At 43.4% G+C, this 16,277-nt stretch overlaps 1 protein-coding gene across 1 annotated transcript; it reads left to right on the forward strand.

Annotated features, from left to right (window-relative positions):
• Nucleotides 8,323-8,742, forward strand: LOC109824974. Its single transcript, XM_020391621.1, has 2 exons — nucleotides 8,323-8,435; nucleotides 8,589-8,742. Exons 1-2 carry the CDS (start codon nucleotides 8,323-8,325, stop codon nucleotides 8,740-8,742), a joined length of 267 nt encoding a protein of 88 aa, XP_020247210.1.

Consider the following 16,277-nt stretch of genomic DNA (forward strand, 5'->3'; position numbering starts at 1 on the left):
GGCGGTTCATCTCAAATCTTTCTGGGAAATGCCAGCCATTCTCTAAGTTAAACAAGAAAGGGGTGTCATTCATCTGGGATGACGCCTGCCAAAAAGCATTCGAAGATATCAAAACATATCTGATGAATCCTCCTGTTCTCGTTGCACCAAAATCAGGTAGACCGTTCTTGATTTATCTCAAGGCGCTGAACCACTCGATAAGTGCCTTACTAGCACAAGACGATGATAATGGTCACGAACAGGCAGTTTATTATTTAAGTCGGACTTTGGTGGGCGCTGAGTCTCGATATCCGATGATTGAGAAAGAATGCCTCGCATTGGTATTCGCAATGCAAAAGATGCAACATTACTTGGTTGGACAGACAATTTATGTCATTTCTAACGTTAATCCAGTATGGGTATTTATGACGCAACCGGCCTCTATGAATTGGTGGTTAGCAAAGTGGGCCCTTCTCTTGTCCCAATATGATTTGCACTTCAAACAACAGAAGTCGATCAAAGGACAAGCGATTTGTGATCTTCTGGCGGCAAACCCGACCACAGATACGGCAGAAGTATATGATGATTTGCCGGATGAAACCCACGAGGTTAATACTACGTCGCACCAACAAGTATGGCAATTATATTTCGATGGTGCTTCAAGGTCAGTTAATAGGGTAATAACCCCGGGAGGTTCTACAGTTTCCTCCGGGGTTAGAGTTGTCTTAATCTCCCCGGGAAAGCATGTGATCTCCCCGGGGAAGCATGTGATGCCTCGAGCTTATTCATTGACTAGTCTGTGCTCCAATAACGTAGCCGAGTACAACGCGCTTCTCATTGGACTCAGTTTCGCCAAGGAGCTGGGGGTCGAATATCTCGAAGCCTTTGGGGATTCTCAATTGATAGTCAACCAAGTCCGTGGAGAGTATGAAGTCAGGAACCAAGACCTGATCCCGTACCTCCAGGAGGCCATCAAAATGGCAGAATCTTTTGAAGAATTCTTCATTGAATATATCCCCCGTCTCCAGAATGCTTATGCGGATGCACTGGCAGCACAGTAAGGACGCATCAGCTCTGCATACCCATATACGATATGGATATTGAAGAGGAAGATGATAGAAACATAAGCGCCAAGGAGGTGAATTCAACTCAAATTGGGTCTGAGTCCCAAGATTGGCGTTTTCCCATCATTGACTATGTCCAATATGGTATTTTGCCAGAGGATGTAAAAGAAAGGGAGTCAATCCGCCGAAGAGCACCAAGATTCTTCTATAATACCGAGACCCATACATTATACCGTAGAGGGTACGATGGTTTATTACTCCGATGCCTTTCGAACAAAGAAGCAGAAGAAGTGCTCAAGGAAGCACACGAAGGAGAATGTGGTGCGCATCAGCCTGGTCCTAAACTGTATGATCGCATCAGGACAATCGAATACGCCCGAGAGTGTCATGCTTGTCAAATACATGCAAATTATATGCATCAACCACCAGAGCAGTTGCACACGTCAACCACGTCTTGGCCGTTCGAGACATGGGGTATGGACATTGTCGGTCCTATTTTTCCCCCTTCAGTCAAAGGTGATCGATTTATTCTCGCAATCACAGACTACTTTTCAAAGTGGGTTGAAGCAATTCCGCTTAGAGAAGTGAAGATGAACAACGTCATCAATTTCATCAAGCATCATGTCATATACCGACACGGCGTGCCAAGACGGATCATTCATGACAATGGTCCACAGTTCATAAGCAACGCCTTCGTCAGGTTTTGTGACAAGTTCAAAATTGAAGATGTTTCGTCGACAGCTTATTATCCCACTGCGAATGGATTAGCTGAGGCGTTTAACAAGAAGATCATTAAGATCCTGTCAAAGCTCGTGAAGACCAATAAACGAGACTGGGACGATAAACTCGGTGAAGCACTCTGGGCTTATCGCACCACCATACGCACACCTACAGGGGCCATCCCGTATTCATTGGTATACGGATGTGAAGCTGTGCTACCACTGGAGATCCAAATCCCATCCCTTCGAATCGCTCTCGCGACCGAGATGACGACAGAAGAACAACATCAGAAACGTCTCGAAGAACTCGAGAGATTGGATGAAAAGCGCTTGGAAGCTCAACAACACATAGAGTTTTATCAAGCCAAAATATCTAGGGCTTTTAACAAAAAAGTCTGACAGAGAAGCTTCAAGGAAGGAGATCTGGTCCTCGCTGCTCGCCGACCGATAATCCTCAACTCCAAGAAGAAAGGTAAATTTGAACCCAAATGGGAAGGGTCGTTTGTGATAGACACGGTCTACTCAAACAGCGCATATCGTCTGATTACTCAAGAGGGCGACAGGCAATTAATGCCAATAAATAGGAAGTTCCTGAAAAAGTACTACCCCTAGTACATTCAGGATAACTCATTTACCGGGAAGTTCCTTGAAGAATATTACACTTAATATTCTAAAGGATAACCCAAAATCTTTTTCACCACCAAAATCCCTCACCGATCAATTTCTATTGACAGTGAGTCCACCAAAAATGTCTTTCTGGCCCTCTTGACTCTTTCCATGAACAAGAGGTCCACCTTTCAGTTCAGAATCCCCTTTCGATAAACGAAAGAACTCCCTTCTTTTTCCCTTGGGTTAAGCCTTCCCATGGTCATAACCTAAGTTGAAATTTCATTTCGATAAACGAAAAAACTCATCTTTAGATAACCAATCCTATAAAAGGTAGGTTTATCTAGATTTTCCAGATTCTCGGAGTGGAGATCCCACTTCTAGTTTCTTTTGTGCTGGAAATAGAATATGAAATTCTTCCTTTCCAGAATCAGGGAATAGAATATAAAATTCTTTCTTCCTTGTATTTGGGTTCGCCTTCACCCTAAAAAGAAGACCGGGAAATAGAATATAAAATTCTTCCTTTCCCGCACTGATCTTTTCCAAAATTTGTCAATATAGGATTCATCCTAGGAAGTTTATCCCGAATCCTAAGCAAGGATAAGTCTGCGCCTAACACGCGCCGCCGGTTTAGTCTTTTTCCGTGGAAAAAGACACCAGAGTTCGATTCTGGGGTATTTTATCCCGAAGCCAAAATAGGGATAAGTCAGCGTCTAATACACGTTGCTGGGTAGCCTATTCCCATAACAATGGCAAAGTCTACATATTCGAAGTCGTAGCAGCAAAGTCTGAGAGAATTCACTCTCTCAGCACAACGTTACATGCGGAACGGATTTAGACAATGGAGGGATAAGTCAACGTTTAATACACGTTGCTGGGTAGCCTATTCCCATAACAGTGGCGAAGTCTACATATTCGAAGTTGTAGCATCAAGTCTAAGGGAGTTCATTCCTTTAGCACAACGTTACATGCGGAACGGATTTATACAATTCGCATGCTAGCCCGACCCAACCGGTAGTCGGTAAAGGCTAATCAAATCCGTTAAAGGCTGGGGGTTAGCCAAAAATCCTAAAGTCAACACCTAACACGTGCCGCCGAGGAGCCTATTCCCGTAACAATGGCGAAGTCTATATATTCAATATCATAGCACAAAGTCTCAGAGAATTTACTCTCTTAGCACAACGTTACATGCGGAACGGATTTAGATAATCCGCATGCTAGCCCGACTCAAACGGTAGTCGGTAAAGGCTTATCAAACCCGTTGAGGGCTGAGGGTTTGCTAAAAATCCTAAAAGAATTATGGTCAATCATTTCAAATGGAATGAGGAATCATAATCAAGATAAAGACAAAAACCAGTTCCACTAAAAAGATCAAAAGTCAAAACATTCAGCAAATAAAATCATACATCAAGCGCATGGCCAAAAATCTGCAGATTAAGCTTAGACAGCTTCTCATCATAAGCTTGCCTCAGCTCAGCTCTGATGGACTCCTTGTTGGTGGCTAAAGTCTTCGCAGCAACCTCCTCCGTCTCGGTCAGCTTCTGCTTCAAAGATTTCAACTCCTCAGATAAAGCAGTGTGGGCTTGCTGATCCTGTATCTTCGTCATCTGAAGAATACTCAAAGTCTCCTCTTTCTCACGGAGCTCTCTTCGGAGCTGGTCTATCTGGGTCTCACAAGAGGTAATAGAAGAGGCAAGCTCAGTGAGTGAAGATGATCTAGCAGCAAGGTGGGCCTCAACTCGGTCCACTTGATCCCGTTGCATCTGAATCTCGAGCTCAGCAAAAAGCCGAGTATCGCGCTATGTCTGTGAGCGAGTATCAAACTCGGCAGCAATGAATGAAGAGGCACCTGCATCCCGAAGCTCGCGAAATATCCGAAGCTCATGCTCTAGGCAATCAAGGTCATCAACGATACCCTTTGCCAGATCCGGGTATCCTGCATCCCTTATGGAATTTATCTTAGAATCAAGGAAAGGTTTAAACTGATGAAGAAAAAATCCACCGTGGAAGAGCTTGCCAATCATAGCATTCACGAAGGAGAAGAAAGAGCGGACTTCTATGCAAATGATGATCTTCTCAGGGTCATCGGTGATGTGACTCCTGCTCGAACCAGGAGCTGCCTGATGAGTGATGTAGCCGCAGTGAACGCTCTCATGCTCCTCCGTCAAGCGCCACGACATCTCCTGTGTCACAGTCTGACGCCTGAGCTCAGTCAACGAACGATGCCGAGGAATCTTCGGCAAATATATGAAACCACCACCAGTTTTATGAAGCCACTGCTCGGCGTCAATAAACACTGCATCCGGATCTTTGGCAGAGTCGCCAAATAAAAAGTCGGTCTTCCTGAGAGATTGAATAGAACTGGCATCCTTCACAAAAGGTGCATATGTAATCAACTGTCGAAGAGCTCGATGTCCACCTTCCTTCACCACTTGGGCAACCTCTGTCGATGTGCCCAAAGCAAACTGAGGAGTAACTGGAATAGGGGGAAAATCGTCGGAAGTCGAATAATACTCGCCACGACGCCCGTACACTGCGTGAGATGAGAACGCCCCAGAAGGATATTCCACTGGAAGCAAACATTTAAACATTTGTTAGTCTCAATTATAAAAGGAAGTTGAACTCATCCTACGAACGGGTAAGATAGAGTCACTGTCTTATAAAGGGTGAGACGATTTGGCCACATTATGCACTTATAAGGTAAAATATATCAAAAAAAAATATCCCTGCCTTATAAAGCACAATGCAGCGTCAAAACGCCCATTTATTGATTTTGAGATATGGTTTTGACCAAGCAAAACCCATCTTTAAAGCGTCGATCCCCACCAAGGAGAATCAAGGCTCTTCCCGATTGCCTCACCAAGGAGAACAAAATGGGGATAAAAAGGACCAATTTGCAAATTTCTAAGAAAAAATAGACTAATTTGTAAATTTCCAAAAAAATAGCTCACCAGCATAAGAGGGAGGCGCGCCATCAGCCGACGCAGTAGAGGATTGACCTCTCGCAATACGAGACATAGAGACCTGCAAAATAAATTAAGGGATCAGATCCAAGAAAAAGTTCCTCTTTTTTACAATTCTACCCCTCTGAAAGATGAGCTCGAGACGCCAAATCCTAATCCTAACCCTCACATACGACCTCGCAAGTTCAGAAATTTAATTAAGCATGAAACATGCTAAAATTATGGAAGATTTACCTGAGGGAAAGCTCGAAGATCAGACAAAAATCAAATCTTGAAAGAGGCTCGAACCACGCGCTCGAGGGGCCTGAGAGAAATTCTAAATATGGAAATTTTGAGGGATTTCTCGGTCAAAGATCAAAAGGAAGAACGAATTTAAGACAAATATGAAGATTTGAGGAAGAACAGATGCACGAGGGAAGAGAAATCCAAAAATAAGGGAGAGAGGGGGGCCGGCCCTAATGAGGAGAAAAAGACCCCTTTTTATAATGTTGAACCAAGCCTAGTTGAACCGGACCAGACCAAGTTGAACCGGACCAGACCTGGTTTGAACCAGAATTCAAATTGAAGCTGGATCGAGCATCGAAACAACTTCAAATCGACCGAGGGTTCAGTCATTGATTTATTCTTTCCTCTCCCACATATTCGGAAGGATCAGAAGATTTTTTGAACCGAATTACTGCCTTTTTTGGCTCATTATCAAGCCGGTTCAACTCATTATCAGGCTAGTTCAGCTCATTCGGGCACAGAAAATACTCCAATAAGGTATATGAGTATAAACTGTTCCCTATTTTTGGTTGAGAAGTTCCTGGAGAATATTTTTATAAATATTCTTAAGGATAACTCAACAACACTACGCATGACAACGCGTCGCAAATAAAGACTCAACGTCAACATTCGAGAGTCAGTTCTATGTTGAACCAACAAACATGAGCTAAAGATCATAAAATCAGGAATCGACTTCAAATTCGAAATTCCGACAACGGTCAGACAATAAATGCAGCACCGGAACTCTTACAGACATTCGACAAAGCACCGAATAGCCTGAAAGATTGAAGGAATCAAGAACAGAAGCCATTCCAAGGTCCCGTTACACCGACTGAAGGTTGGGACAATCATATCCAAAGTATTCCAGACTCTTCTATAAAAGAACGAGGCTGAAATACTTTGGAGGGGGTATCTGTTGGCGTATAAAATTGTTTATAGATCCCTTAGCACAGTTCAGCACAAACCGACGAACCAACGAGGCGACGAGGTTAACGAATCGCACGCAAGCAAAGGAATACATCCATTCGCGTGTGGAATCAAGCCAAGGGTTCGAAGAGTCAACGAGTCATCCAACCAAGGGCAGACTCGGACGAATCATGATCGAATCAAGATCAGTTTCAGACTCGAACTCAGAAGTGGATTTACTGCCAAATCAGGAATCAGATTTACTGCCAAATCAGGTCAACGATTCAAATCCGGATAAATCAACCACAGAACCGGATTACGGACTGAACCGAAAACGGAAAACCACGCCTAAGGGGGGCTCGGCCCAGTGCCGGCCACCTATAGGTGGCCGACCCAGTTCTGTGCGCGGGCACAGTGAAGAGAGGCTATAAATAGGAGAGGTGGTTCATTTGTTCGAAGGTTGGAACTTGGAGAGCCGAAACTCTGCCGAATTGAAAATTGAGCTTGGAGTTTTGAAGACTTAAGGACTTGAACATTCAGATCTGGTTCTCGACGAGCATCCACGTCACAAAAGGCAGGAGTTCGAGAGAGAGAGAGAGAGAGTAGATCTGAGATCTACACGAGATCATACTCCGGATCAAAGCTTGGCCTTTGATCCCGAGAACTAAGGGCGATTATTTTCTTGGTGAATTAATCCCCCTCGGCTATTATTTCCTTCGCGAAATAATACCCGTCAAATAATGTAGATCCGACCGGATCTAGATCGCACGGTGGTCTACGGATTAACCCCGGCGTTGGCAAAGAACCCACACAAGTGAGCGACTGCAAAACAGGAGCTCGTGATTCGTTCGAAAGGAAAGTTGTAATCTTTTTCTTTTTCTTTGATTTCGTTGTAACCGGATCTAAAAAAGACCGGATCTTTTGTAATCAAAAAGCAATTACTTGAGATAACAATGAATTCAATGAAGGCAATTTTCACCGCGAACAAATATAAAGTAGGACCAGTTAAAAATAGACATGTACTGATCACATTGCATGTAATTTCCATGTTGTATATCCATGATTGATCTATGTCGTTTGATTGTATTGGTATATGTGACCATTGATGGGTCGAGTCACGATAAATGTGAGTAGGCCGCTTTAATCCTATATTGATATAGTCAATGGACAATATTGTTTGGAAATACCTTTTCAGTGATAGCAATTTGAGCTCATAAGGTTATGCACAATTTAAGGAGTCATATGGTGCCCAAGTAGGAGATTGTTGGATTTAAATATAATTAAATCTATTTGTGGGCACATATGATTAATCTGTGTGTATTGCTATCCTTCAGAATAACCCACTAAAGTGATCAATCAATTTGGGTTAATAGGTATTTAAATATAATCATGGGGTTATATGTGCAGATACCAGGTTGTAATTGTAATTTGATGAGGGACCAAATTACAAATATACAACACCTATAAATAAGGGGTTATGGTCCCTAACATAGGGTTACATTCTCTAATTCTCTTCACCCCTATCTAGAGAGAAATTTGGTTAGAGAAACCCTAAGGTTAGAAGATCATCAAAACCCTAATCAGGTTTTCTTCAATGGATTCAGGTATATTCTTCCGCACCTTTTGATTCTTATTAATCTCTATGAATTAATCATGGCTTTAAGGTTTATATCTCAAGTTTTTATTAGATCTAACATGGATCGCGTAGCTTCAACTGTCACCAATACTAGCAAATATAACCACTATACAGTCAGCATTGTTGAAAGGCTAATTAGCTTGAGATACCTATAGAAAGAGAGAGAGTGTGTGTGTGTGTGTGTGATGGGTCGTTGGATAAAACCGGAGGTGTATCCGTTGATGGCTGACATGGCCTTCGTGTCAGGTCTCTGTGCTTTCCAGCTCACTCGCAATGTTCTCATGAATCCTGATGTCAGGTACAAAGCTATCGAGTTTATGTAAATGAACATAGACAATAGTATGTTTATTTTGAGACCTGATCCAATGTAGAAAGTCAGTTTTATTTTCACATAAAACGTCTAACTATGACTTATTTTTGGTTAATTAGTCTTGGTTACGGAATTTTACAGGATCAACAAAGCTCATCGAACGATGGCAGTGCTGGAGAATGCTGAAGAAGGGGAGAAGTACAGCCAGCACAGCTTTCGCAAATTTCTCAGTCACCGCCGTCCCGAAGTCATGCCTGCACTCAACCGGCTCTTTTCGGACACTAACAACAACTGAACGTATCAGATAAACGTATACTTTCTAGTTATATTAGAAGATATGTCACGTAGTTTATAATATTATGTGTTTCTCTTTGTAATTTGATGTGTGATTTGACATGTTTTACCACCTCTTTTGTTATTTATGTATCAAGAAGTTTGATAGAAGTAAACAATGTGAGAATGAAATTGATCTGTAGTGAAAGATGCTAGAATTTTTTCCTTTCTTTTAGATAAACATAAGTAAACAATGTGAGAAAGAAATTGATCTCTAGTGATGCTAGATTGTTTTTTCCTTTTCTTTAGATAAACATTTGAGATTAAACCACTACACGGGGCTGGTAAAAGTTTCTGACATCAATATCAGCCAACAATAGAACCAAGATCCTAAATCACCTTAGTCAGCCTATACTAGATATGAGAACATAGTGTAAGTAGCCTTAGGAAAAAACTCAGTGAAATTTTTACTCAAAAAAGAAAAGGTCAAATTGAATTATCATAATGTTAATTGAAAAAGTAAAGGGATGTTTTCTGTCAGTGGATTTTCATCCTAACAGCAGAGCTAAGAATAAAAATAAAAATAAAAATTATTTTCACACCTTAAAATTTTTGAATCTATGTATTCTTCTCAAAGTTGAAAAAAAACCGTACTTTTTTTAAGTTTTCATCCATTGCCTCATGTGAAATTGAGTACAAACGGTTGCGACATCTTTGGGCGACGTCCCTAAGATAATGACCATGGGCGGCAACAAATGTCATGATGGATCAACGCAATGACGAGGTAGGTCAGTCAAGTCGCATAACTGGTCCGCGATTTTCTACAATCGTGTTGTAGAGAATCCCCTATAATTAATTATGTGGCCTTACACTATTAGTTCATTTTTAGTAAGTCCTACAATTATAAAGTAATTTCATATTATTAGCTCATTTTAGTAAGTCCTACAATTGCAAAGTATTTTCATATATTTTGGCGAAATAATATCAATTCATTGAAGTCCACTAAGTAAGAATATTTAATTGGTGAATTACAGAGATTCCCAAGGAGAGTGCTACTTAGGAGGACCAAAAAATGAAACAAGTCCATGGGATAGTTGGCATGGCAAGTACAACTCTAATTTATTAATTAGCTATAAAATATGACTCATCAATGAGTTGGAAGATGATATTTGTACAACACCGGAACTTTAGGAACTATGTATATTCGGGTTAAAAGATTTGCAAAGATTCAAGACAACGAAATAGTCATTTTCTTATATTAATCACTTAAGAAAATAAATATTATAGTATCTTTAATTATAATTATTCTATTTCCAAGAAGTTGTGTCGAAAGAGGTTAGACGTCAGCACCATTGACCATATGAATAAAATAGCACGAATCTTTATGTAGTAAAATGAGATTGAACTAGTCCGTCTTGAGGGATGAAGCATCTTTAAAAGAAGAATGAACTCAAAACGGAGGGTTTTCCTTCTAGAACAAGTGAGAAGAATGCAAATATTACCAAAGATTGATTGTTATGTGGCTTTGCCAACGTAAGATCTAAAAATTAGGTGTTAAGGGTTAAATATAAAGTGCATTTGCAAAGCAAAAGACATCTCCACATAGTTAGGACCTCGAGCAATTGGAGAACAAGAGAGGACGACTAGAGAGGGGAGATTCACAGCAGGAGAACTCAATCTTCATCTCAGGCGAGGGTTCTCTCAACTTGTTCCTTGTTTTGAGGAATTATACTTATTATCTCGCAATGCCATTTTCAATTGAATTCATAGAAACCATAGAAATTTTGTGCTAAATCTATTAGGGTTTCTTTATTGATGTTTTATCCTCGTTTACAAGTTTGTTATAAAAACCATAGTTCTCATAGTTTTCCCAATAGAAACATGGTAGAAACTGTAGGCGTCAAAAATTGCCTATGGGTTCCCACACGCAGCTCAAGACAAAGAAAACATGATGAACGACATCATCCGAGTCAAAGAAGTTTATCTGACGACGATGAAACGCATGAAGCGAATCGGTAAAAGCGCACAAGTCAACAAATTGATGATACACGCGTAAAGCGGGAAGCAAGCGAACCGAAGGAAATACAAATAGCCAAAAGAGTCAAAAAGACATAACAACTGGCCAAGGTGAGCTCGCACAGCTCCGAGTCACACACTACTCAATTTGCGGCCTCCAAATTCGCCAAAACGCGGGATTTCGCAGTTTATTAGAGATTCTTCTCGTTCACAGGACTCGCCAATGCTGGTTTTGAAGGCTATCCCTTAAGGGGCGGCGCTGGTGGTTGTCAACTACATGATAACGTGCAAAACAACTTGATGCTTCATCAGAAAACGCGACGACAAAACACATATAAATAGAAGGCTAGGGTCTTCATTGAAGGATCTGAAATCCTGAGGGCGAGTGCTGTCCCATTGAACAGTAGACCACGAATTTCAGAGAAGATTGGCAGATCTTGGCAAACTTTTTCATGTAAAAAAAGCCTTCGAAGAGATTTGATGATTCTCCTCTCCTCCTTCCTCCCGGATCAACTTTTGTTTTAATCTCGAGAAGGAGCCACAATCTCGCTGGTCGTGATGTCGCTGCTTTGCGATTGGTTTCCTTCGGACAGCAAGAGGCATAATACACTTGGTGCACGGATCTGACTCCGGCGGTCCACGATAAACGCGTCTCCGGCGACAGGCAGAAGATGCGCACGCAAAAACAACAGGAGGATAGCTATTGTTGCGTTTTGTTGGATAAAGTTATAATCTTAATTTTTATTGTGGTAAGAAAGATCTTATAAAAAGATCGACTTTTCTTTCAGTTTGAACTTGTAATTCGATAAAGCGGTGTAACACGGTTCGACAACCAAATAAAAAGATAACTTTTGAAAGAAAACAATACTGGGCGATCCACAGTGGGAGCCGACGGCGTTTCTGCGATAGGCTGCTTGGTGGTCAGCAACGCAAGGATTCTCATCCACGGTTACGAAGAGGTCGAATGACGATTCGACCAACAGATAGTAATGAAGTGTATATGTCTTCTTCCTCTAGATCATGCTTCCCGCTCCAGAAGAACCTGAAGAAAGACTCTTACCAGCAAGGAAAGTTTCGTTGGTCTCTCAGATTTTGAAGCCAAGATGATGAGTCTCTGCACCATTACTACTGCACGTTTCATCGCTCTAATGCTTCCTACGATTTCTAGACAGCCGGATCTTCGGACTGATCCCTTTTGGTGGTACTGGGCTAGATTGGCGTGCCACACACCTGTCAAAGAGAGCAAACGCAAAGAAGACGCCAACGGCCTTGCACGCCAACTCGCCAAGGTTTTGGAGGGCGCACTTGAGCGGGATGCCGTTATGCAGGCGGACCGAGGTTTAGGAGGGCCAAGCGCACTTTTCGTGGGCGAAAAGCTGTCATCTTTTTCATTGATATGATTGTCATCTGAGTTACAAAGGATCGCGGTCTTTAGTAGATCCGGTTTACAACTAAATCAAAGAAAAAAAATAAAATTCAAACTTTCTCTTTCGAGACTGAAATCGGCAAGCTCCTGTTTTGCGGCGTTGCTGTGTGTGGGTTCTTTGCCGACGCTCGGGTTAATCCGGTGGCCACCGCGCGCGATCTTAGATCCGGTTCGGATCTACACGAGTATGCGGTATTATTCACGAAGGGAATAATAGCGCTGGGAGGGATTAATCCACCAAGGGAATGAATCGCTCAGAGTCTCGAGATCTAAGACAAGCTTAGATCTGGAGTGTTAGTCTCGCTGTAATCTCAGACTCTGTTCTTTCTTCTCCGGAGATCCTGCCTTTTCTGACGTGGATGGTCGCCGAGGAGATCAGATCTGAATTGGTGCAATCTTCTGGTCTGTCAAGCTCCGAGTTTATCTTCAATCCGCGAGCTTCAAGGTCTTCTTGCTTTTTTGAAAGTTCGACCCCTGGAAAATGAACATCTCTAGGCCATATTTTATAGGCTCCAGGCAGTGGCTGCAAAAGAGAATTGTCGCCACCTCTGGCCATTGTCGCCGCCAACCTCGGGCCACTGCCGGCCACCTCCGGCGTGTGCCGGCACACTGGTGCTAGCACCTTTTGGGTGGCTCGCTCGATGGCGAGCCCGCCAAGGGTGGCTCCGCCACCGGAGCCACGCCCAAGGTGGCTCGGCCTGGCCGAGCCACCCCGCAGGTGGCTCGCCACCGAGCCACCTAGGTGCTCGGCTAAGGCCGAGCCACCTTGAGGCTTGGCTCGGGCTCTTGGCCGAGCCCCGCGGAGCGTCGCTTTGCCGACTTTTTCGATGATCGTTTCCGTTTGTTGCGTTTGTCCGTGTTTCGGTTCTGAGCTCTGATTGTGATGATCTGATTTGCCTAGTTAATTGGATTCCTGATCTTGGCAGGTAAATCCGCTTCTGGTTCGAGTCGCGAAATGCATCTTGTTCCGTATCGTGATTGTCGATGTCCGCTCTCGTGGATTGAACTCGTTGATTCCTCAACTCATTAGCTCGATTCTGCACGCGGGTGATTCATTCCGTCGCTTCCGTGCGACTTTGTCGATCTCGTCGCCTCGTTGGCTCTCGTTTGTGCCGAGCTATGGGCTAGGGACCTATAAGCAATTTTATATGCCTCGAATACCCCGCTCCAAAGTAATTTCAGTCTCGTTCTTTTATAGAAGAAGTCTGGGATACTTTGGAATATGCATTGTCCCTACCTTCAGTCGGTATAACGGTGACCTCGGATGCGTTTCTGTTCTTGATCCTTCAATTCTCCAGGCTTTTCGGTGCTTTGACCGAAAGTCTGTAAGAGTTACGGCGTGCTGCATTTATTTGTCTGACGGTTTGTGGAATTTCTGCAACTTGAAGTCATTCCCCTTTTAGCCTGACCATTGATTTGGCGTCGAGTCTTTGATGCACAACGCGTTGTCCGGCGTAGTGTGTTGAGCTATTCTTAAGAATATTTATAAACAATATTCTCCCAGGGATACTTTCTCAAACCAAAAATAGGGAATAGTTTATACTCATATACCTTTATTGGAGTATTAAGAAGCAGTTTATACTCGTATACTTTTGCGGAGTGTTGTTCTGCGCCCAAATGCGCGTGACCGCGCTTAAAATGGGCCAAAAAGGCAGTAAATCGTTCAAAAATCCTCCGACCTTCCGAAATGTGGGAGAAGAGTGAGTAAGTGATGGGTTGAATCGCTCGCCGAGTTGAAGTCGTTTCGATTGCTCGTTCGACGCGAATTTGAGTTTTGGTTTAATGGGTCTTGGTCCGGGTTCGGTTCTGTTCGGTTCGGCCCAAAACCGCGTTCACGCCTATATAAGAAGGGTTTCTTTTCTTTCTGTTTCCTTCAGCCTAGGGCGGCCCCCCTCCCTTTGGCCTCCTTTTGATATTTCTCTGCCCTCGAGCCTCCGTTCATCCCCCTCAAAACCGAGTCTTCGTCTTAGATTCATCGCTTCCTTTTGATCCTTTGACTGAGAAATTCCTCGAAACTTCCGCATATTTAGACTTTCGCTTCGAGCCCTGAGCGCGTGGTTCGAGCAACTTCCAAGATCTAATTTTTTGTCGGATCGTCGAGCTTCCCTCCAAGGTATTCTCCATAATCTTGATTCGTATTTGCTGTTTGATCTAAGTGCATGGAATAGCGGATCGCATATAAAGGGATGATGGGGTGATTTGATTGCCTCGAAGCTGCCTTTTAGGGGATAAAAAAGTGATTTTTATTTCTATGATTCTGACCTCTTGAATTTTTTTCTGTACGGCCATTATGTCGCGAGTATCCGAGAGTCGTTTTCCTACGCCATCGCGTGATGCGCGCCTCCTCATATGCTGGCGAGCTAATCTTTTGACCTTTTCTGGAACAATTTACAATTAGTCCTTTTTTTTTCGTATATTTGCATAATTGGTCCATTTTACCCCGTTTGCTTCTGCCTTGGGTGAGGCAACCGGGAAAGGCCTGGCTTCTCTTGGTGGAGGATCGACGCTTTATGGGAAATTTTGCAAATTACCCTTCACGAAATAGGAATTAGTCCTTTTACGCCTATTTATGCACCGTCTCCCCCCCGCCCCCCCCCCCCCCCCGCCTCGGCTGCCTTGGACGGCGATCGGAAAAGCCTGATTTCTCCTGTGAGGATCGACGCTTTAAAGGAATGCGGTTTCTGCCTCTGGGGCTCAAAATCCACATGCTCATAATAAAGGGAGGCGTTTTGACGCTGCATTGTGCTTTATAAGCAGGCGATATCATTGTCGGGAATACCTATCTTATAACTGCGCAATGTGCGCCAAATCGTTCGCCTCTTTATAACGGCAATGACTCTGTTCTTTAATTTTTATTGTAAGAAGATCTTATAAAAAGATCGACTTTTCTTTCAGTTTGAACTTGTAATCGATAAACGGTGTAACAGGTTCGACAACAATAAAAAAGATAACTTTTGAAGAAAACAAACTGGCGACCACAGTGGGAGCCGACGGCCTTTCTGCGAAGGCTGTGGTGTCACAACCAAGGATTCTCATCCCGGTTGACGAAGAGGTCGAATACGAGTTCGACCAACAGAAGTATGAAGAGTATATGTCTTCTTCCTCTAGATCATCTTCCCCTCAGAAGAACAAGAAGACCTCTTCCACAAGGAAAGTTCGTTGGTCTTCAGATTTGAAGGCCCAAGATGATGAGCTCTGCACCATTACTACTGCAGTTTCATCCTCTAATGCTCCTACGATTTCTAAAGAAGCCGGATCTTCGGGACTGAACCCTTCCTTGGTCAAGAAGCCTACTGCTAGAGGCGTGCCAACTCTGTCAAAGAGAGCACGACAAAGAAGACGCCAACGCCTTGCACGCCAACTCGCCAAGGTTTTGGAGCCACTTGACGGGATCCGTTATGAGGCGGACCCGAGGTTTAGGAGGCGCCAAGCGACACTTTTCGTGGGGAAAACTGTCATCTTTTTCATTGATATGATTGTCATCTTGAGTTACAAAGATCCGGTCTTTTATAGATCCGGTTACAACTAAATCAAAGAAAAAAAAATAAAAATTACAACTTTCCTCTTTCGAACGAATCGCAAGCTCCTGTTTTGCGGTTGCTTGCTTGTGTGGGTTCTTTGCCGACGCCGGGGTTAATCCGTGGACCACCGCGCGATCTAGATCCGGTCGGATCTACACGAGTATGCGGGTATTATTCCACGAAGGGAATAATAGCCGGGAGGGATTAATCCACCAAGGGAATAATCGCTCAGATCTCGAGATCTAAGACCAAGCTTAGATCTGGAGTGTAGTCTCGTGTAGATCTCAGATCTGTTCTTTCTTCCTCTCGAGATCCTGCCTTTTCTGACGTGGATGGTCGCCGAGGATCAGATCTGAATGGTGCAAGTCTTCTGGTCTTCAAGCTCCGAGTTTACTCTTCAATCCGGCAGAGTTTCGGCTCTTGAAAGTTCGACCCCTGAAAATGAACATCTCTAGGCCTATTTATAGGCTCTCAGGACAGTGGCTGCAAAAAGGGAATTGTCGGCCCCCTCTGGCCACTGTCGGCCACCTCGGGCCACTGTCGGCCACCTCGGGGTGGCCGACACTGTGCCTAGCCACCTTGGGGTGGCTCGGC

This window comes from Asparagus officinalis, chromosome 10, assembly GCF_001876935.1.
Source record: "Asparagus officinalis chromosome 10, Aspof.V1, whole genome shotgun sequence".
Classification (NCBI taxonomy): Eukaryota; Viridiplantae; Streptophyta; class Magnoliopsida; order Asparagales; family Asparagaceae; genus Asparagus; species Asparagus officinalis.

Bases quoted from the DNA above. Each gene is read 5' to 3' on its own strand.
- LOC109824974 (XM_020391621.1), top strand. From the start codon at position 8,323: ATGGGTCGTTGGATAAAACCGGAGGTGTATCCGTTGATGGCTGACATG. The intron at 8,436-8,588 runs GTACAAAGCTAT...GGAATTTTACAG, and splicing joins CTCATGAATCCTGATGTCAG to GATCAACAAAGCTCATCGAA.